General features: G+C 35.4%; 1 protein-coding gene across 3 annotated transcripts in view; it reads left to right on the plus strand.

Moving 5' to 3' along the window:
• The window catches only part of LOC149805383 (protein MMS22-like), a 121,020-nt gene that overhangs the window by 21,543 nt on the left and 75,618 nt on the right, over nt 1-23,859 (plus strand). For all 3 annotated transcript variants that reach the window (XM_089949877.1, XM_089949883.1, XM_089949881.1), the window contains exons 9-13: nt 2,744-2,840; nt 4,721-4,854; nt 10,657-10,767; nt 16,126-16,207; nt 21,409-21,515. In XM_089949877.1, the coding sequence (XP_089806003.1) occupies nt 2,744-2,840; nt 4,721-4,854; nt 10,657-10,767; nt 16,126-16,207; nt 21,409-21,515 (531 nt within the window). The remainder of the gene's footprint in view (nt 1-2,743; nt 2,841-4,720; nt 4,855-10,656; nt 10,768-16,125; nt 16,208-21,408; nt 21,516-23,859) is intronic.

Consider the following 23,859-nt stretch of genomic DNA (forward strand, 5'->3'; position numbering starts at 1 on the left):
GATGCTAGTGTCTGAATGCAGGCACAGGATGCTAGTGTCTGAATGCAGGCACAGGATGCTAGTGTCTGAATACAGGCACAGGATGCTAGTGTCTGAATGCAGGCACAGGATGCTAGTGTCTGAATGCAGGTACTGAGTGCCGGTTATTGGATACCATACATCAGACTGGTTGATGGGTTTTGACCACTGATCTCTCAGAAGGAATTGGTTCAATAACCCCATTTTCTCCCTGTTTCCATTTATTCTTATTGGGAATAGGTTTCAGGTAAGAGATTGGGTTGGTACCTCTCTTCTTGAAGTTTCCATTCAACACTGTGGAGCTTGTGGTTTAACGTGTAGAATTTCCATCAACACAATAATAGTATGCTTATTTTATGTTTGAATGTTGTTTCAGAACACATTAACTTAAAGTTAGATGACATTAGATTAAACTTAGTTCTAATTCTATTTATTAATTATACCTACATATCTGTGAAGAGTGGGGATATTGTTATTACTGCTTGGTTCAGCCTTTCCATCTTTTGGTCTCTGGCAAACCTAGTCATCACTTTTTCTCCTACACCAGTTTAGGATTTTAATGAAACTTTGAAGGCTTGGTATGTGATTAGTGCAGATTTGCAGTTAGGTTGACTTTTTTCCTCTAGTGCATATTTGATGAAATTCCTTAAATAATTTTCCCACAAAAAGGGCTATATTGAGAACATCGTTGGTTGGATAGGTGGATGGTATAAATGTGCAATAAGGTTTTACTTTTTTCTTGGTTATTTTTGAGACATTTTCATGAGATATTGTCAAAAGGGTATATTGGGAACCCAGTTGCTTCTCATCTTACTTATATTGTTGGAGGCTTGCAGTTAAACATTGTTGACTAGGTATGTAATTGTGTATTTGCTTATTAAGGTTTGTTTAACTTTTATGATCTGGCCATTGATGTTTTTAGACATTTCTTGAAATATGTTAAAAGTCTGTGTTTTGACAATTCTGCTTGTCATTGCTTCACCTCCCACACTGCTCACCTGATTTTATTTAAACTTTGTTGTTTACATAATGTACTTAGTGGAGATGTGCAATAAGGATGTAACTTTGTTTTTCTGGTTCCTTTTATGGGGAATTAATTTAAAAACTTAAAAATTATTGAGGAGATAGGTATTTTGAGAAATCAGATTGTTTATGTAGTATTTTTCAACCATATACAATAGTACTGCTCGACATTCATAGATGTTCAGGATTTTGCATTGGTTCTAAGATCTTAAATGTGATGAGTGATGTATGTTTGTCATACAAGTATTATGACTCTGTGGTCTTAAACTATGTAACAGAAAGAAGCAAAAGCAATAAGTTTGTTAAAATGAACAAATAATTTATTTCCCTGTAATACAAAGTGAAAATTTAAAAGACACAGTATTGTGAATTAAATCACAAATAAATCCTAAATGTTTTATCACATGTCCAGAATAATAGAATATTACAAATTAATTTCAACAGTCTCAGATATCCTGATGTACAGCAATGATATAATCCAGATTGTCTTTGAATGAGTTCACAATAATCCCAAAGTAGTGTTTTAATCCAAAAAGCCAATGAACACTTTGTAATTCCAATGAATAATTTAAATAAATAATTCCTCTCAAATTATAGCTGAACACCTCTGATCATTGACTCCCAAAGACTGATATTGAAATGGAATATATAATTGTTTACCAAATCCCACATATATATATATATATATATATATATATATATATATATATATATATATATATATATATATATATATATTACATGACCTATTTCACAATTGAGTGTTGTGGATGGAAAAATACACCAGAATTTAAACAAGTTCACTTCAGTACCTTCTAAAATTTTAGTAAATATTGTTTACTTCTTAGAATCATGATGAAAATCAGGTAGGCAAAAATTCCATTTTCACAATCCTCAAATCACAGACATGATAAAAATAGGAAAGACAATATAAATGAAATATAAATAGCAAGAAAAACATGTTAAGATCAAATGTCTAAAGTGGGGGATATGCAGATGTGTGACTTAATGTAAATCTATAGTTTATATATTTGCTAAAAAAAATATTGATCCAAAAAAGACACAAAATACTATATAAACTCGCTTATAAGCGAATCTTACTGCAAACTGCACAATCCCAGATGTGGGTGTATGCAGTTTGACAGGAGTAATCAGTAGAAATAACAACATGGACCCTTTTTAGATTTTTTTTTTATAGGTATATCCTTGATTCTACCTTACAACAGTCTATGCAAGATATCCACCACATTTGTATAATTTCTAGGAAAAAAATTAGTTTGTGAAAAAATTTTGTGTGATAGATAGGGCAGAACATTGAGAATTTTCCTTTTGCATGCATGGATCTGCAACTCTGCAGGATACACACACTGTTAATTCAGTGTCATCTTAAAACATTGTTGCACAATAGTAAAATATGTGCTTGGACCTAATTGTTTGGCCACTTTTTAGATTAAAAGAGGTCAGTTTCATCTAGGAATAATTATTGAAGTAAAGTTAATTGTCAGGAAGCTTAAGATATGGGTGAAGACAAGATATCTGTTTGTTTGGGCATGTGTTAGAGTCTTCCATACCTGAAATGGGCCCATTTCTAGCCTCTGAGGACTCATGTTTAAATTACTTGTTTGTATTCAATTGTCTGTGTGTGTGTGTGTGTGTGTTTAACATTACATATTCAAAATGTATGCAGTATTTACATTTGCAGGTCTCAGGTGGACTGTATTACTGTTTTCATTTCTACCTAGATCTACATTGGAGGCTTATCACAATTGTTCACTCCTTAGAGACAACATACCCGACAGGTCAGTTTACACAGTCATGCTAATTACCTTCAATTTGACAGTCTGTTTAAGAGACTTTGATAACGAAAAGGGCAAAGTCAGAGTGCTCTTCTTTCATTACCAGACTTAACAGTAAATTCCACTGGAGAAATCAATTTTTTATTTGCTTGATAATGCTTTGAATAAATATAAGTTGGCAGAACTGTATGGGGTGTTCAGCTGATGCTACATCATTGATGACTGGAATTCATAAAGGAGTTGCATACTATATTTTGAAAAATGTCTCCATCATTGTTCATATCTGGTTGTCTCTGTCATATGATGCACCATGCTGCAGGAAAGGCTGCTCATAAATTAGGATAACTCCTAAGTATCAAGTAGGCACAATACCTGACAATGTACTTCATGGGGACAGAGTTGACTTTTTCATCTTATTTCCCAGCTAAAAGACCCAGTAACTGGAAGATATAAATTTCCTCTTCTTTGTTGGATTATGAAAGGAATAATGGTTCTTTACCATTATAATGCTGACTGAGAGATTGTTCAGCATTGTTAACAAAATTAAAACTGAATTTAGGTCCAGGTTCTGTAATAATGCAGCACTTAGTGCTCTACTGGTGTGCAAAACATGTATAGTCTCAGCTGGTACAAAGTGTTTTGGAATGCAATGTGAGAGTCTGTTTCTTTTTAAAGCTCAAAGCATTATATACGAAAACTTGAAGCAGTTATTGATGTTAAAAGTCCAGAGGGATAAATAAATCATTTTGTACATATGCTCATTGAATTTTTATCATGTTATATGTGGATTACTCTTTTTCTGCTTGGATTACTCTTTTTGTCCACTTTATCCTTGCCAGGGGTTGGTGTGTATGCTTACAGCTGTAACTCGCAACTTTCTTTGTCCATTAAATATATTATCACATTTACACTAAGAATGCCCATTACATCTGAATCCAGCCATACCTGAAAGTTGTAGAAGGAATGCAGCACATTTTGCTGACTGCTGTGATGTTAACTTCTTTCTTTACCTCATTAAGGACAAGAAGTGAGCTCCTTTCATTATCAAGGTGTACCATTCCATGATTTCAGACATGGAGGGAATGATAGTGAACACAATAAGAATCTAAAAACATTTTGTCCAATTTTGATATGTACTCATCTTGTTCAAAATTGGAACCTCCTCAATGTTTCTCAACTCATTCGTGTTCGAGCTCCTGCCTTCAATCTTGCTGAAACCTGTTATCATACAAGACTTGCTTAGACCGATAGCACTATATTCCACATGCAAGGTGACTGAGTTGCATGCACTGCCCATTGTTTTGAACTACATGTAGTTTCATTCTGATGATTTAGTAGTACTAATGATGCAACCTGCTTTCATCTCAAAGAACTTTCTACCTTCAGCAGGCAGTGAAAAAACAGTCAACAGCATATAACAATCCAATTTTTAAGTTTTGCTTAGCCTTATGCTGGAAAACATAGTTTCAGTAGGTCAGTCATTGTTTTCCTACAGGGTGACAAGGATAGAGATTGGATACTCATCTGTTTTCTCAATGTTAATGTGATTGGGCAGTGTATTTGGACATCCAGTATTTGTAATGGACACATAACACCTTGCCCCAGTGTATACATCCACCAGATTGAGTGGACTATTTTTAATCCATGATGCATATAATGTACATAATTTGATAAACTGGTGCTCTATGATTCAGTTTTCTTTAATAAGAAGCATTTTAAACCAACTGTCAATTTAAATATTGAAATAATGATGTTTTTTGAAGTAGTATTCCAGAATATTGGTTTAGGAGTTATGATAAAGATAACTATGGCATTAATGGCATTCATATTACAAAGCCTTGAAACCATTTTTTAATTTATTAGTGTGCATATATATCTTTCAGATTTTCAGCACAGAAGACAAATTAGTAGAAGTTTCTTTGAACCAGAAGAGTATAATCACACTGTCTTTGCTCAGCTAGTACAGCTGATGCTGTGGGATCTTGTTGCCATAGCCAGCTGGCAGCATAACCCAAAGGTACCGTCTCAGTTACTTTGTTTATTAATTTTGATCATTTTGTTTGCTGACAATGAAGGCATTGTTACAATAATTAAATAATTTAGATTTTTGTTGTATTTGTTAATTTCTTTACAATTTTACAAAGTTTGTGTCTGATCTGGATTTTCAACAAATCTTGAACAGTTTTTGCAGTCATATCGTTATGATGTCTGCAGTGTGGCAGTTTATAGTGATGTCTAGCACTAGGCCATCATGCCGCAGACATGTAGCATGATGTCACACCCAGCACATTATCCAGACACCAGGCCAACCAGTCCTAACACTAACCTCTTAATGCTGAGTGCCAAGTGAAGCAGCTGTGAGTACCATTTTTATAAGTCTTTGACATGACTCGGCTGGGGTTCGAACCCACAACCTCCTGTATCCAAGGCAGACGCTCTAACTACTAGGCCATAGAAAACAAAGAGGGCTTAGTCTTTACAAGCTAAGGCATTGATGTCAACCATCTACTGGAACATTTAGAACTTTACTTGGCATTGAACAAATATATCGACTAAATTCACTGCTCAATCAAAAGAATTGTCAACTTGAAAACAAAGTGAGTACTGCCTTTACAAGTGAAGGACTTATCGAGCCATGTGTACTGGCAGAAAACTTTAGAAATGAAATCTAACTTAGAGAAAATGAAAATACTACTTAAATCAAACTTTTATTTCATCAAACAGAGTTTATACAACAAAACAAAAATATTAACACAAATACAGGTTGTTCAGACTTCCATGAAAATGGAAACAATATACTTGCTAGTAGACACCAATGGTAAACAACATTGATGGACACTTCCATGGTAATCAACATTGATAGACACTACATTTTGTTGTGGGAAGTGTTTAATTTGCCTGTAATATTTTCAAATTATTAAAATCCAAATAACTGTAGATACAAGTATTGTGTAATGAATACCATTTCTGAATGTGAATAGTGGCACAAAAATGTAAAAATATTTGAATTGACAGTATTTTTTGTGTACTGCATACATCTCTATTTCCAAATTTACAACTAGACTGATCAAAGTTGTTGGTATGGTATGCATATAAGATGATTCCTCCTCTGCAGAAATCAAATATTCAATTTAAAAGGTTGTCTTATAAGCGAGTATACATGGTAACTGTGTAAAAAATTTCAAAATTCTAAATTGTTCATTTTGTGTGTGTGTGTTTGTTATTTTCAAATTCTTAATATGTTTTAGTAAGAAATTATCTTTTCCAATGAATCTCAGGTTTTTATCAATTTCTTTTTCTGTTGAGTTAAAATTCCCTCCTATTTTTTATTTTTCATGTTTTATTGTCATGTTCCATGTTTTACTGTTGCATTCTATGTTTTATTGTCGCTGTTAATTGTTTAGATCATTTATATATTTAACGTTAAATTTTCCATATTTGGATAGTGCATGTGGATTTATGAGATGCCAGTTAATTTTTAAAAGGCTTGAAAGTTTCTTTGGTATTTGTAATCTGACATTGTGATTTACCCCACTTGTTACTTATTAGAGTTCATATCAATGATTCCCTATCTTCACTTTCATTTTTGTATTGAATTTCACTATATATTTTCTCCATGTGATAAGCTTATATCAACTGTTATACAGTGTGCTTTCTGAAAGAAGGTGATTTCGTAATTTTTATATCTAATGTGTAATTCTTCTATTTTCTTTTTTATCAGTTTCATTTATGTTTATAGAGATTATTTCTAACAGGCACCTTTTCATCAAAATGATTGAAGTTTTGTGATTTATTAATGTCACATAACTGTTTAATTTAATGTTTTACAGTCTTTATTCCGAATGAATGATCTGTTCTAAAATTTTGTCATTAATTATCCTGAATAGAACTTTCATGACATCTGGTTGTGTCTGCTATTTTTGCTCTACTGACTGGTTTGCTACTTTATTTTATTTTTCATGTTGTTTGTCCTGTTGTTTATTTAAAACTTTTCCAGTCTTATATTCTTGCACATGATTTAGTTCTAATAATGGTGGTGAACTCACTGTTGTATTTGTTTTCTCCCTTTCATATCTTTCAAGTGAATGTGTTCTAATGGAGGTTTTTCTAGCTCTTTGTTGTTTTTCCTGCTGATCATACCAATCACTTGTGGTGGGTGCTCTTTGTCTCTTACTTAATTGTATTGAGAAAGAGTGCTGTTCACTTTGAGTTCCCTCTTTATCACTCCCTGATGGCTTGGAAGTTGGCAGTTGTTTGTAAAGAATTTTATTTTTTCCACATCTATTACTGGATCTTGATTATATCCCTGATTTGTTGGGGGTTTTTTTTGTTGTTGTTTTCTTTACACTGTTTCCTTTCCATCTCTCCTCTCAGCCCAATGGGCTTCTTTGCATCTTTCAGTGGCTTGCTCTCTTCTTTTTCAAGAGGGGGAAAGTCTTCTCTCAGAAGATAAGTTTAGATTACATGGGATCAGAGTCTGTCACATTATCTTTATTAACCTCTTTCCCATCTGCTTCTGTCTGTGATGTCATCCCTCACCCTGCTTCCTCATCTTTACCTTCTGATACTGAAATTTCTCCAATTAACATCATTTAAGGCAGACACTGCCACATAGCTGGCCTTTTTAAGATTTAACCAGGCCATGCAGTCTCTGCCATGTGCCAAACTTGGGAAATGAAATCTAACTTAGAGAAAATGAAAATGCAACATAAATCAAAACTTTTGTTTAATGAATCGGTGTTATACACAGACATGATTTTTCTCCATTTTAAATTGGAATTCCACTTTTCTCCTAACTTGAATCAGATTTTTCTTGGTATAATTCTGTTTTTTTATATCATCTCCTATCCTGTTTTTTAAAAACGGTCTGTCCACTCCCATTCCGCAATGACCTTTGTAAATTATTCATTCCATATATTAGTTAACACACAACTCTCATAAAGAGTATTCTGATTGGTCAAAGGTTTAAATTCATTTAATGAATCTTCTTGTTGTGGAAACTGATGGAAATAGAAAGAAGAAGCATGCTTGCAAAACATGGCTTCTTGAGTTGTTAAGAGAGACCTTGACACAAAAAGTTTAGATAAAGGTTTAAAAAATGTATGGAAATGGGAATGGCTGAAGCGAAAAGTTGACAGAAATTTAGTTGGTTGGTTTAGAAGAAAACTGAACACCAGAGGACTGGCATTTTGCGACCTCTGCTCTATGGTAATCGCGGTTGGAAGAGTTTGGAACAGCACCTACAAAAGAAGCTGATATGGAAAAATTGAAGCTCGGAAGGCTTCTGGAAAAAGTGTAATTAATTGCTATAAGAAAGATTTCTTGCATGAGAGAACAGATGTAGCCCTTTGTCAGAATATGCACAATGCATGACGCCAATACAAGCACCAGCTTGAAAGGAAAAAGATCCTCATTGAGAAGGATAAGAAACGATTGCACATTGAGCCAAAAAAAGTTAGTGGTGACAAAAAGGAAGGCTAAAGAAATCTTTGCCAAAGAAAAGAGCTTGACTGGCATATCAACAGGTTGTGTCCATTGGAGAAAAAGACAAGTGAATGTATGGAATTATTTGTATATAATTGATGTACTTTGGTGTTTATTTTACAGATTTGTTATGAAAAGAGAGAATTATAATATATTTGCTGCAAAAATTGAGAAATTATTGTGACTTAATTACAATGTGAACACTGACAAGCACATGGAATAACTTCAGCATCAATTCATGTGACTATAAATATTGTGAAATTATTGAAGTCAAGTTGAACATTTTTGGTAAGTTTATTAGTTTTTCAAATGATTATTTTGGTTTATTTTATGATCATAAGTTGCACCAGGAGCAGTTTTTTATGAGTGTAAAATGTATTTTTGAAAGAGGGTCTTTGGACCCCCGGATTGGGGGCACTGCCTCTCAAGACACCATTGGGGGAGGTCCCCCAAAACCCCCTTAAAAAAAATTTCTGTTTTTTTTTTTTTTTGACCAAAATCATGTATGTGTACAGCAAAACAAAAATCTCCTGCTTGGCCTATGAGGTACACAGTCATGGTACAAGGTTTTCAGAAGGAGGCCCTTGAGGTTAATAAAGGTTAGTACCCACTGGGCATCCTCCACTGGTATACAGAAATTCTTAAAGATGTGAGTGCATTTTCATATTCTCCATGAGCTGCCTTTCTTTGGCTTTTCCCTTATTTGAAATCTTTTTAAAATTTGTTTATTATTTCATATTTAGAAATTCCAGGGGCAGGCCAGTTATGTAAATCTTGACAAATTTCTTTTGTCCTTACCTTTCAATTGGAGAGGCTTCTTCAGCTTAAATTCCCTCCTCTCTATTTTCCTTGGGGAGGAGGTTTTCATCTCCTTTGGCATACAGAACATAGTGTCAGTTGCTCAGCAAAGTTTTAATTTGGTTGGCAGTGATTCCTTTTACAATCAGTGCAGTCAGTATTTCTGCCATCTTAATTCCTTCCATGTTGATTGTTTTTGACAATGATGATTAGAGATGATTTATTTCAAAAGTTGTTGTTTCTAATACATAACTTTAGGCAAAAGTGCTAGAGACCAGTAATATTTCCAAAGACAAAATATTCCTTCTCATAAATATTATCTCAATTAATATTTAGTAAACAAAGAGAAATCAACAGAAAACAAATAAGCTGTATCAAAACAGTAGTGAAAAAATAATTTAAAAAATCACAAATAGAACATTTGAAATGTTCAGAAAGACTCGCATTTCTCCAGTCCTACAGGGTCTGAAGGGGACCTTGAAAAGCTGTGAGAAAAGAATTAGTCACACAAGGCATTGTAAACAACTTGAAAAGTATAAAAATTGGTTAGTTTGACTAATTTAATTAAAAAGAAAAAAGAGGAGAAAGAAAAGGATCTCTCAGTAATAGGAGTTCTCTATGTTGTGTCATTTTGACAAGAATTAAGGCTTATCTACACCGAGATGTTCAGGGCTGTTTCAGTAAAACATAATTGGGACCCAGGGAAGGCATTTTTAATGTGGCATAGTCACCCACAGATGCAATTTAGACATTTGTATAATTTTAAAATGAATTCTGAGTAATTAGAGTATCCAGGCATGTGCTTTTTAAAAAATGCCTTTCTTGGGTACCTTGTGTTTATAAATGGAACAGCCCAAATGCAGTGTTTACACCAATCATGTACTGTAATTAGCTGGAGACTAATATCTCTTAATTAGTTTGTGTCATCATGTCGATGGACCAGTATCAAGTCAGCTTAGCCACAGAGTCAGAATTATAACTAGGTCTTCATGGATGCACTATCCAGCATCATTGTTTAGTTGACTGAAATATTTTATGTTTGGATAGAAGAGGGCATATCATATTTATGATCATTACAATGAAACTCATTGAAAAGATAACATGAATTTCACTGAATAAGACTTCTTTTAATTGGTATTTGTTCCACCATTAGACATTTATCAGCATTTTTACTAATTGATATTTTGTCATCAGTTATTGTGTATTTATTGAGAAAATATTTTTGTTAAAGAAAATCATTAAATAATATATGAAAATTTGCAAATTTCATGAATTTACATTTCTGCACACTAGCTGCTTTTTCAGTGATAAAATGTATGATATATCAAGCTTTCATTTGCCAATTTCATTTGGGATTTTGTAGTGTTAAGCAAATATAATAGTCAATCTTTTTGCCTTTACTGTAAGAAAAAAAATGGGATCCACATCATACTCTTCATTCTAAGCAGTTTCTGAGTTATCAAGGTAAGCTAAAATGAGGGAGGACATGCATATTTTCTCTTAGTAATTAAGATACTAATATGGTGAATCATTTCAGGGTTCCCCAGAGAGAGTTCCTGATACCCCTTTCCCATGTAGCTGTGTGGAAACCTTATGGTTTCTCTTGATCCAGTTAGTGGAATGGAGGTCTGAGCAGGGATTAGGAGAGGTAAAGTTAGAAAACCTTAGACATTTGAGTGTCAAAAGCTGCCAGATTTCACTTTATGTCAGGTAGTTAGGGTAAAATAAAAGTGTTTTGGGGGAAATGTTATAACGCATGCAAAGCATGTACTGTACTTAAAGAAGCATTGAAAATGACAGCGATTTATGTTGCTTGAATTGAATGCAGTGATATCCTCAGTAATGTCTTTGTATTACTCATTATACTATCCATCTGCCCAGCCCCTTTCCAACCATAGTTTGATGAACACCTCAATAAAATATTGTATGCTATTTGCTTTTGAAATAGAAATGAGCCACCCATTCATTTTTAGCTCAATTGACCCCAAGTCAAATGATCTTATGTAAAAATGGAAAAACTCTTACCCATTACCTCCCCTTATCACCACTTTGTGGTACCTATCAGTTGTATCTTTAACTGTTTAAGCTTTGCTTGGTAGAATCAAAATCATGCTGCTTGTCCCTTTCATGTATGCTGTCTATATGATTCTCTTATTTAGGTAACAAATGTTTATTCTTGTTATATGTAAACACTTCTGTGTTGTTTTGATTCCATTAGTTTTGTTGTTTGTGTCATTGCAGGTGAACAATGATAATGAAATGTCCCAAGTACAAGAAATTTAAATCTAGTGAAGACATGATAGTGTCTCTCTTGCATAAAGACTTATACCTGCAGTGTATGTGTGATGTGGTCAGAAATGATTTCGTCTGTATTTTTGCAGAAAAGCTTGAAGAGCAAAGATATACAGGCAAAGTCTCAGATGACAGAATGCAACATCTTGTTTTTTTCACCCAAAGACATCATCAGTTGCCATTGTAGTCAGAGATGCCATTGTGGTTGGGTATGCCATTGTGGTTGTCCTTATCCAAGATGATGTATTCGATGCCTGCAGCAACCATGATGTCTTGCCAACTCAGAATTGAGGAAGAAAGGGCTTTGGAGATGTTGACACTGCATCCATCCTTCATACTGCTGGATTTGTAGAAGCATAGACTGGTGCAAGAAGTGATGATACAGTTGATGACTTTGGGTGGAATTGTCATCACTATGTAGTCACAATCCTCCAGCAGTGGCTTGGAGTTCAATATTAGAGTTGTTGTTGTTGTTGGGTTTAACGCCATTTTTCAGCACACGATAGGCTATACATGGCGGCCAGTATTAATGGTGGAGGAAGAACCCGGGAAAACCCCAGAAAGAACCACCGACCCACGAGAAGCTACTGGCAAGCTTTCTCACATACCCACATTGGCTGAATCCGAGACTCGAACCCACGCAGACAGAGGTGAGATGGCAGTGATCCGTAACGGAGAGCGCTTTAGACCACTCGGCCACTCGGGGCCCCCTTCAATATTAGAGTATCCTCATTTTAGCAGCCCAGTGGACATAAGTCTTTCGACATTTCCAAGTGTGGCCTTTGGTTCTATTAGTTTGGGCACATGAGGTATTTTTGGACATTGATAATTTGTACTTCAGTACTTCCATGCTGTATACCACCACTACAGTTGCAAACCATTCATTCCAGCCATCTCCAATGGCAGCACCTTTTTGACTGGTGACTAGTGAGCCTTGAGGCATACTGGCTGACCATTTCCATGGTGTATGAGGTCATATGTGGATCCATTGAGTTGGTCTATCCATTCATAGCACTTGTCATCCGGGCAGTTCTTGAGCTGGCTGTTCAGAGACCCATGCAGTGCATTCTCTAGCCATCCATGCCAGCAAAACAAGGTGTGGTACTTTTGATCCTTCTGATTGTAACCAGTGTCAGAGTAAGTATTGCTTATCCATTCCATTTTGTTGTTCCAGTTCACAGTTGTTTATGCATTTTTCTTTTCAGGCTTCAGAATACCTTAAAGAGTGGGCATTAAAAGGTAGCATCAACCACTTGCCTCATATGTTGTTTTGTGTCCTGACAATGTTTGTGACTTGTTGGAAAGTTGCTGGGCCTAAATGATCTGGAATAAGGGGCCAACCTCTTCCTCTTCGCGGGAGGACCCACCTCTGTTACTGTGTTGTTGCTGGGCCAGGCTACAGAACTTCTAGGTGTATGGAAGTTGCTTGTGGCTATTTAAATTTTCCAGTATACAGAAATTGCCTTCTTCACTGAGAAAGGTGTCCAGAGTTAGATTGTTGTTGTTGTTGTGGGGTTTAACGCCATTTTGCAGCACACAATAGGCTCTACATGGCAGCCAGTATTAATGGTGGAGGAAGAACCTGGGAAACCCCCAGAAAGAACCATTGACCCATGAGAAGCTACTGGCAAGCTTTCTCGCATACCAACATTGGCCCAATCCAATACTCGAACCCACACAGACAGATGTGAGATGGCAGTGATCTGTAATAGAGAGCGCTTTAGACCACTCGGCCACTTGGGGCCCCTCCAGAGTTAGGAAGTTGCCCATTTCCTCTAAGGGGAGATCTGTGAGGGATGAATCTTTTGTGGATGCAAACAATTTCCCAGAAGAGCCCCTCACAAATGGTCCTTCTCTCTAGTTGAGTTTGCCATCTCATTGTGTCAGGTGACAGCAGGAAGAGATGTGGAATTTTGATATGGTGTAAATGGTGGTCTACCACCTACTTTTCCCCAAATCTTGTCTCAAGCCTCCAGGATCTTTTGAGGCTAGGATTCTGTCCAGTTTGGAGAGAATTACCAGCGTCCCGCTTAAGTTAGACCTGCTGTTGCTCCTCCATTTAGCATTGGTGAGGGAACTTACTCAGATATTGTGGAAGTTCACAACTCCCCCACCAATGTGGTTTTAGCAGGAAAACAATCAAAATTGAAATTAGTCCCAGTTTAACACCACTTTCCACACATCATTCTTTCAGCGAGGCTGGAGGGGCCAAGGTAGTAAGTATATGGACTCCTCCCCTTTCCTTAAAGGAGGCAGTCACTCCTGTGGTGTGCACCCCTTGGTGCAGAGTCCCCCATGTCCCAGTGTCCCAGTAGGTTTCAAATAAAGCCTTTTTCAGAGGCTTGCTTGGACCCCTCAGACAATCAGTGCATCTTTCCACAATAGGAGCTTTGCTTCTGGGACCTTCCATCTCTTTCAAGGATGCCGAATCTGTTTCACCAGTCTCGGCTAGTATCTCAGTGGGAGAAGGTGTATTTTCTTCTGAGAAATGGCATAGTACAGAGAGTGAGGAACATAAGGTATAGGATTTTATTCCGTGATTTTCAAAGAGAGGATGAAAGTTTCAACTCATTATCAATTTTTCCTATGGAAAGAGATTCTTTTTGGAAGAGTGGTTTAATATGGATACTACTGCCACAGTCAAGAATGCTATGGGAGAAATGGCTGGATGATCTCCGTAGAACTCCATTACACTTATCTTCTCATTCTCATCTTCCTAGCCCAAAGGAAATTTGTCTGGGACAAGTGTTTAATGTTGTAAAGCGCTTAGAGATTCTAAAGATTAGGTGCTATACAAAGTCCTCATTATTATTATTAGTAGTAGTATTATCTTTCAATTTTGGGCTCTTGATTTTAGCCTGATGACTGCTCCCAGCACCCTATCCAATGTTATGGATGTATTAGCTGGATATTTGCAACCTTTAGTCCATCCTGTGGCACTTGATTAACTGTCTGATGCAAAAAATCCTTTGTCCTGAATGATCTGTTTCTCTGATGGGAGACTGTGACTCAGCTAGGCCTAATGCCCAATCAGGATAAGTCAGATGTTATCTTTCTCAAAATCGTCTTTATGTGGAGATGAATTTTTGTCACCTGTAAAAAATGTTCTATATGTTCCCAACAGAATCTCATAAATCAGTGACATCAGTTTACATATTTACATCTTTCTCTCCTTGGGATTCTCATTGCTTAATTTCCCATAACGTCTCTCTAGTGTTTACTTCTATTATATTATTGACCCCACAGGGACTTTCTGTCTGCCTGCCTGGATCATGATGGGATGAAAGTGTCATCACCCTCTGAGTTGGGCAGAAAAATCATGCTCCAGAACTTCATTCATTCCTTTACACCAGTGCATCAGATTCATTCCTGGGGTGCTTACCTTGAGCATGAGGGATGAGTTCTGCATGGCTGGTAGTTTTGTCAAGAAGCTTTCCTCAATCAGCAATCTAGAGTTGCTGGTGGTTTTTCTAGCACTTCAAGACTGCATCAACCACTTAAGGCATCACTTCATCATGGTTGATACAGACATGTCAGTTATAGATGCCTCAGATGCCAATGGGGCACTAAAGTCCCTTTCTGATTGGAACTTTGGAGCCTCCTCCATCAAACAGCTTTAGAGGAGTCCACCACAATCTGAGCAAGAGGAATATTTTAGTAAAGAGCTTGTCATCCAGATAGGGCCAAGTGGTCATCAAAGAATGGTTTCTACAACAGTTGGTAGCAAGCACACTTTTTCATGTAGGGAAGGCCAGTGGTAAACTTTTTTACAATAGAGCTGAACAACAAACTTAGTAAATTTTTCCAGTGCCAAACCAGAGAATGCCTTTTGTGTGGATGGGATCGACTGTATGCCTATGCCTTTCACCTTTCAGAATAATCCCACAGGTTCTCTATATCAAATGATCTATCTGCCAAGACAAGTTTTAAAGCAAGGCAATTGACAGGTTTACAAAGCTTAGTGCAAACTTTTCTGTAATTGATGCAGTGGTAAATGTATTGATCCTCATACCTCAGCTTTAGCTGCATTTGTAGATTTTCTTTTTTAGTCTTTGAATGGTAACTGTGATTTGGCCTCTCTTCTGTGTCATTTGATTTTGTTCTGGCCAAGAATCAGCTACCTTTTCTACAGAAATCCCCGGTATCCATCTTATCTGTATTGTTAATGATTCAGATAGACTTCTTTGTCCATTATATTTCTATATTACTAAATAATGAATAAAAAAGAAATAGTGAAATAGAACTGGTTTAGGTTATGATGAATTTGTTGAGTTGCCTTTGTGACTTCATTGTAAGGTGAAAACTGAGGGATTTGTCATATAAGAACATTAGTCTGTTTCACTAAAAACAATGGTTCATTTGCATTACACAGGCCAGAGCATTGTGAAAGTTTACTTTAAATTGTAATTATTTCTCTTTAATAATTGACTCATGCATAATAGGTATTCAAATGCAGATTAGATCTCACGTTTTTGATAATGGCTGTTCCAGTAAAATATACATGGGACCCATGGAAGGCACATTTAATGTAGAATTGTCACCCGTAGATGTAATTTAGAATTTTCTATTGTTTTTCAAATGAACTCAGTGGGTAATTTGAGTACCTAGGGATATATATTTTAAAAAGTGCCTTCCCTGGATACCATGTATGCTTAAATGGAGTAGCCCTAATGTCATGTAAGGATGTATCCACTTTACATTTCTTTTATTACAGTCCCTTTGGATGAGTCTCCATCACATCCTTCAGGTGATCTGCACAGAGGAAGAATCTATACTTGACCGGGAGGAAGAAATAGGTATTAAATATTTATACTGCAAAATCAAATCTTTGTTTGGATAGTTTGTTTGTTTTGGGATAAAAATATAATTTTCTGTGGATAAAATTGCCTGAGTCAAATTGTTTATGTTAAGATTCAAGATAATGAGGGAGCTCCAGGTGGCCAAGTAGTCTAAAGCACTCACCTTTACAGATCACTGCCATCTCACCTCTGTCCATGTAGATTTTTGTCTGGCTCCACCTATGTGAATATGTCAGAAAGCTTGCTAGTAGCTTCCCATGAGTTGGTAGTTCTTCCTAGGGTTTTCACCAGTTCTTATACTGGCCACTATGTATGGCATATCATGTGCTGAAAAATAGCATTCAGTCCACAACAAAGTATATAATAATGATATTACTTTTGATGGTGGATCTAATTTCAAAGATATTCTCCCCTCTCTCCACTTGCTTGAAATCCTAAGCAAAAGGTTTTGATTTTACAGTATATGTTAAGTAAAATGTACTCTACTCTGTCAGTTAGCAATGATAATTAGAATTCATCGAATACACTCAGTCAAAACAAATCCAGATTTCATAATTTACAGATGATGTTACTCTACATTGGGATGCCATATGTGGTTTGCTTACTTTAAAAAGTAGATTAAGCTGTTGAAATAGATTGCAGTTGATGTGATGAGAAGAACCATTTTGTATTTTGCAGTTTGCCTGTAACTAGTAAAGTGACAGTATTCTTGTACATGATTTGACAGGGTTCTGATGCTAAGGGGAAATTGGGGTACAAGTCTGGGAAAAGAAAAGGTTTTATTCATGACTGGCAAAGCCCTTTAATTTTGCAAATATTTATCAAAGGGGATTTTTAGTTGCCACTTGATGACAGAAAACAGTTGAGTCACAATAGTGTGGATTGAGTTAGATTTATTTTTGCTGGAATGTTCAGAGATTGTGGAACTCTTCAGTTATTTTGCGATGCGATTGCTGTATGGATTGTTTCAGAGTATAGTCAATCCAGATGCTTAGGTGATTTCATTGGTCAAGTAGAAGTAGACTGGTTACCATTTATTCTACACCCAATCAGTATCTAGTCTTCTGGAAATAGTTTTCAAAATGTGTTTCCTACTCGAGTTTCAGACGAAAATGACAAACCCTTAATGTGTTAATGTGTGTATTTTAATGACACCACCAAATTTTAACATTCCTTGCATATTTAATATCTTGCACATCGACATTGCACATAAATTACAAATTTAGCCATTTCTTGATGATTTGTAAAAATAAATTTAAAATTCTTGTTAACACATTAACCCCTGGCGACGAGTTAACGTGACAGGAGGTAGTAGCCTACTGCCAAGCTCTGTAACATCATGGTCATGCATGATACTCTAAAGTGGGTGGTATTATAGAAAGGTAGAAAGATGTAGCTCTACAATGATACCAAATAATCTGGAAGTTCTAGTTGCACTACAAAATACAGAGGGAAAAACCTCATTTTTTGGACCCAATTTTTTTGCACCCAAACTTCACCCGTGGTTGGAATCTGATTTGTATCCGGATTTTAGACTTTTTGGTCTCAGATCTAAGGCAGACTGGTATGAACTGCAAACAGACAGATGAAGTAGGATAAGATGGGCATTTGGAATAAAGAGTGGTCTCAATATGAAAATAGAAAAAAAAGAAAAAAAGAACACCATCTTTTACCCTCCTGCTCATGCACAAGCCAAATAGCCAATGAAAAATGAGGTTTTTAAAACAACTAGGTATTAGTTTATTGGAAAATCACCTGGAAGTTGATGTCTTAGGATGTATTCAGAAATAGTTTTCAAAATGTGTTTCCTAATCGAATTTAAGACGAAAACAACAAAAACCTCCAGGGGTTAATGTGTTAATAATTGTACTTGTTTCAAGTGATAGATTCTGTGATTTGGGTCATGCCTAATTCAGATGTTATGGGAGAGTCTAAAAAAAGCAACAGTATTTGATTTAAATAATTCATGGTTTCTCAGATAAAAATAGTTTTTATTCCTTTCAGTAAGGGTCATAACAAAAATATTTTTTCCATTAAAAAACCTGGAAAAGACTTGGAAATGATTATTTAAGTTTAATTGTCTGTATAAGGATGTACATTGTGAGCTGAATGCCACTTACAGCAGACAATAGGCTATTCATGGCAACCAGTATATTTGATGGAGGAAAAGCCCAAGAAAACCCTGGAAGGAACCACTAACCCACAGGAAGCTACTGGCAAGCTTCTGTTATATCCATGTTAGCCGAGCTGAGCCTTGAACCCACATGGACAGACGTGAGCATCGTAGTCCACTCTGCCAGCAAGGGTCCACTCTGTATAAGACAAATTGACATACTATTTTTGAGTTAAATTATAACCATATATACTGCTAGATGGTTCGCAAGACTTTAGGAATACCTTTTTTACTGCTTGGTTGTTTGGTGATTAGAAAAGAAAATCAGTATACACAAATCTATTTCTACTGGCTCAGTTTTAAACTACCTTATATACTCGCATATAAGCCAAATAATTTAGAAAAAATAAAGGCCTGGAAGGGGGGAGGGGGGCTTATCCTCAGGCCAGTGTCTAAACTTTAAAGTTTTTAGGCCTTTTTGTTTACTACTGTTAATGTCTGTAAGTCTTGGGACATAAAAAATATTTTTTCCCGTGTCCTATGAGATAGGCATGTAAAAAAGCAATAACTTTTGGTGACCTGACAATTATTAAACTAATATAAAGTAATGTGATTGATTTTGTTATTATTTTGCATGTGTATATTTTCTGATTTCTCCAACACGAAATTAAATAAGGGTAAATACAGACTTAATAATTCATGGGCTGGTTGAGTTTACATGGGAGACCAGGCTGAACTATAATGTACAGTACTTCAAAAGTGCAAAGTGTCACTTGAATCCCCATTTATTCCCAAACATATTAGATGCAGATTTTGCTTTATTCATTGTTTCGACCAAATTGCATTCTTCCAGATAACATTTCATCTAGTCCTTAATAGCTGTTTAATTTACAATGAATCATACACTCATTAGTTACTCATTTTCAGTGATATAAGCAATCCTACAAATTGAGGTAATATGTTTAAAAAGGTACACATTTTTAATTTTATAAGGCACATAACCAGCATAATTTACATGTTTACGAAGAGTGGTAATAATAAAGGCTACAATTCTCATATAGATCAACTAAGATCAACATCAGTCAATTTTAGTTTTGTGTTTTGGTTGAATAAATGTCATAACTTTTGTATTGTTGTATTGGTAAAAAGTCATTAATTCACGTGAAAAATGTTTAAACTTAACATTCTGTTTAGTGAAGAAGCAATTTCTTTTTAGTAAGGTAATTATTTTGTCACAGCAGTTCACAGCTGATACAACAGAACATGTGGGACTTTTCTTGTTTAGAAGAAATGAAAATTGAAGACATAATGTAATAATTGGGAGTTCTGGAAAAATTGGAAGATATTATGAAATCTGGAGGTAGGCATTAAGCGATCTCAAAAATCTAGATTTTTCCCCTCCTGGTGTGAAAGTTGACAGGTATGGTGTAAGGTCGCTTACATCAAAGCAAACTACAACTCAGCTTTTACAGTATTAGCATAATATTTGAAGCATTATTTCTGAAACTTCATTATTGTGTTTTGATGATCTCGTTGAAGTTTTGCGCAATGGTGCACATGATTCGACTCAAAGGGATGTACTTAATTCAGCACATAATCAAACCTACAATGTACATGAGGTGGCGCCATTATGTAACTACGTTCATTAGCCTAATTGCGAGCATTGAATCAATCTGTTTTTTTGTTCGTTGTGTTGTCATACTGGGATTACATTTTAATGAGTTGTGTATTTACAATTTCAAAGCAAAGTAAAAACGTAATTACCGGTGCACTGGTATAAAATGTCCAATGCAATAATGCATCAACAAACAGTAATCGCGTCAGAAGGGAGAAGTAGTGTTAGCAACTCACGATTGCTTAATTCTTGTCATCATTCCATCAAATTATACACAAATCTAAATTAGGCAGAAACAATAAGAAAACAGAAAATTAAATTACTTTTCAAACAAGTTCATACCATTTCTTTTTAATAATCATGCATGCCAACCTCGAGATAAGTATACATGTAGTTTTTTAATGTAAGTTTGCCTAAATAAATGCATTTAGAACTTACCTTGTGTATCTTGAGATGTCTCGGAGTTGTTGGTCGGCTTGTATGCAGGTCAAACTTTTTAGTGTTTATACCTGTTAAGTTTAGGGGTCGGCTTATATGCGAACGGGCTTATACATGAGTATATATGGTAGTTACTTTTGTTACCTAAATTGCAATCAGTGAATTTGCAAATTAGATGGAACTGCAATACTTTCTGATTAGTTTCAATTGTAATTTTTTTTTATCAGTTTGAAAAGAAAAAGAAAAAAACTGCAGTATCATTGGGTTCACACAATGGGTGATTTGGTCAAAATATTTTATCCATTTGCTTACCATTTTGTCAGGTATGCAGAGAGAACAAAATTGATTTTGTTTTTTCCATGAGCTTTTGTCTTCCCCACCCACTTCCATTTTTTGCCATTAAGTATTCTCAGTACCATATATAAACTCTTGTCATTTTTTTCCAAGAGCAGTGTTGAACAGATTCAGCATAGTATGTTTTTTTACTTTTGATCAACTTTTGAGATATTCGATTAATTATTTATGTGTGCAATTGCCTTTCAGTTTACAAGATTTGTGCCAAACATTCACACAGGAAGCATGAAGAAATTGCATATATTTGTAGCCTAGTCAAGTGTTAATTATTGCTTTGTGAATGTTTATAGGCTGATTGCTAATAAAGGTGCTCGTTATTATGTATTTCATCCTGTTAAAGAAGGAAGAGATATATGTAATCTATTTTCAACAGTAATCTAAGTTATTGTTTGTAGGGAAAAAAAATGCTTCTTACAGTTTTTTGAAAGACCATTTAAAACTCTTGAGAACAAACTCTCCAAGGCTGTACAAAGAATAATATAGGTTAAATACTATCTAAGATGACATTAAAGATTATTTAAGTGCACATTAAATATTATCTAAGTACATATTAAAGACTGACTGAAAGTTCATGGACACTTTGATCCTGGCAATGTTTTTGAAAACAAGACAAATGAACATATATTTGAACTGTTAAATTTTATGTACCTTGTGCCTTTGTTTTTTTTTCCTCCCTAGATTGTGATGTAATCTTGAATCCACCCAATGTGAAAGTGACGGATCCCTCATTTTTTTGTCTGTGGTTGCTGCAGCATGTGTCACCTCTGTTTACCAGATTGAGCAAGGTCTGTATTAAACTTTCTTTTTTTAAACATGGTGACTTTGTGATGTAAAGGAATCTTCCATAGTTAATGTCCACGCTCTGTTTCCTCTAATTGCAATACTCCGTTCCCAGAGCCTTATATGGACACATACACTATAGCAATTATACTTTGATCTGTGTCTGCCTATGTCTGCTAATGGAAATAGTTACTGTTCTTTTGCATATCTATAAAGGGGACATACCTTGGTATTGATGTTTATCACATCACATCATGTAATGTCATGTCACATCCTGTCACAAATTTAGTTTGAGTTCAATAACTTTTGAATGGCTGCATGTATGTTTACATAGGTTTTAATGGAACATCAGCACAGTCTTTCCTGTATGGTGATAATTCATGGACTTAAATCATATTTCTTCTGTTTTTCACCATTTTCTGTTATAATGTTAAGTTATGGCAGCTGTTTGATATAATTCTATACTCCTTAGTTACATTGCCACTCATCGGCTCAAGAAAGGTCTTCATGGATTGAAATCAGATATGGTTTGATGATTTACGTTTTCATTTAGAAAACCTAATTCAAGCTTGATTTCTGCCTTTTCCACCAAAATTTGAGTGGGGATTTTTACTTTCATCTTTGCTTTTCAATTTGTTTTCGCATTAGCTTTTAAACGACTTGATGGATTGAAATTAAATTTAGCATGAGGTTTTAGATTAAGAAGACCAAGGTCAGGTTTGGATTTCACCATTTCACCATTTTCAGGCCAAATTTTATGACTTACAACTTTTCCTTTCAGTGTTTACTCAATAACTTTTTAAGGACTTCATGGATTGAAACCATATTTGGTATTAGGCTCCATATTATGAAGGTCAAGGTCAAGCATAGGTTTTATTCATGCTGACTTAATTTTATGAAGTTGCTACCTCTATTTTGACTCAGACCATTTTGCAGCCTATTGGTGGTAGTATCCACAATGTCTGGTCACATGTCTTGTTCGTCCTTTATTTCAATCTCCAGGACATAACTTTCCCAAAAATGTCCATAATTTTGAGAACTGAGACATGGGAGCCATATTGTAGTAACCTTTCCTGTCCATCCATCTGCCTCTCTATCCATTCACACTTATGGTAACCACGATAGTTCTGCAACTCTTGCACACAATTGGATGTCCTTTGGTAGATGTCTTTTACATGTAGATGTGTATCTTAAAGGTGTTGGGTTTTCCAATTCAGTTTTGAAAGAGTTTATTTCCTTTTTCCGTATTTTAAAAAACATAATCTGAACTACAGCTGATACTTGTAACCAGCATATCTCAGGGATACAGTTGGTACAAACATTGTCTTACAGACCTAGATGTGCCTTTTATAGGTTTCATAGTAGCCACTGCATTCTGGATAAAATTATGGTCATTGATATTAACATCTTCAAATTACCTGTAACTGGCATAGCTGAAGAATATTCAGAATATTATGAGTTATTTTGTTATGAACACTTTTTTGTTGACTTGGATGTGCTTCTTATGGGTTTTCGTATGGTCTGCTCCATTTTGGACAGAGTTATGGCCCTTATAAAGCAAAAGTGAGGGTACCAGTTAGCAAGGGAACGCAATGAAATTAAAAAGAGGATGCCATCCTTGCTGGACATCATGAAAAAATGTTCAAGGTCAGGGTCACTTGGTTGTTTAATGGCTGAATACATGTTTTATAACCATGTTGGGGTGTAATTATCAATAAAGAGCTTCTTCTATTGAAGTTGTTCATTTTTATATATTTTCAAGATAACCAGTATCTTAAAGATTCTTAACATCATTACTCTAGAAGGCTTCAACAACCATCATATGTATACAAAAACATTGTGTATTACTTTTTTTGTTGTTGATTCACAACAAAACCACATTCAGTTATTTCCAAACACTAGGGTCATTTATTTTGTGAAATAACCATCAATGTTGAAACTCAGTTTTTAAAAAATTGCTCTGTTCCTAAAATATGAATGCTGTGATTTTATTGCTAGTGAAACATCTCATTCTTGAGAAATCTCTGAGTGCTATTTCAGGTTCACTTCAAACTCTGGAGCTAGCTTCTCCATAATGAAACATATCTGTGAAATAAAACCTTTTCGGGGCAAAGTACTCATTTAGCATGGTTGCCATACCGTCTTTGATCACATTTGTGGATTGTAGGCTAATTTAAGGCAGTTTAATTATGCTACCTACATAATAATGTTTCTATGTTCCATTGTTTCACTGAAATGAGTTGACCTGACACACAACCATGACCACTAGCTCTTATGCAGGTGGGATTTGCATGTCTTTTAACTTTTCTTTCATTCCACCATTGATTTTATTGGATACAGAAGAAACTG

This window comes from Sinohyriopsis cumingii, chromosome 2 (genome assembly GCF_028554795.1).
Source record: "Sinohyriopsis cumingii isolate HCF-2022 chromosome 2, ASM2855479v2, whole genome shotgun sequence".
NCBI lineage: Eukaryota > Metazoa > Mollusca > Bivalvia > Unionida > Unionidae > Sinohyriopsis > Sinohyriopsis cumingii.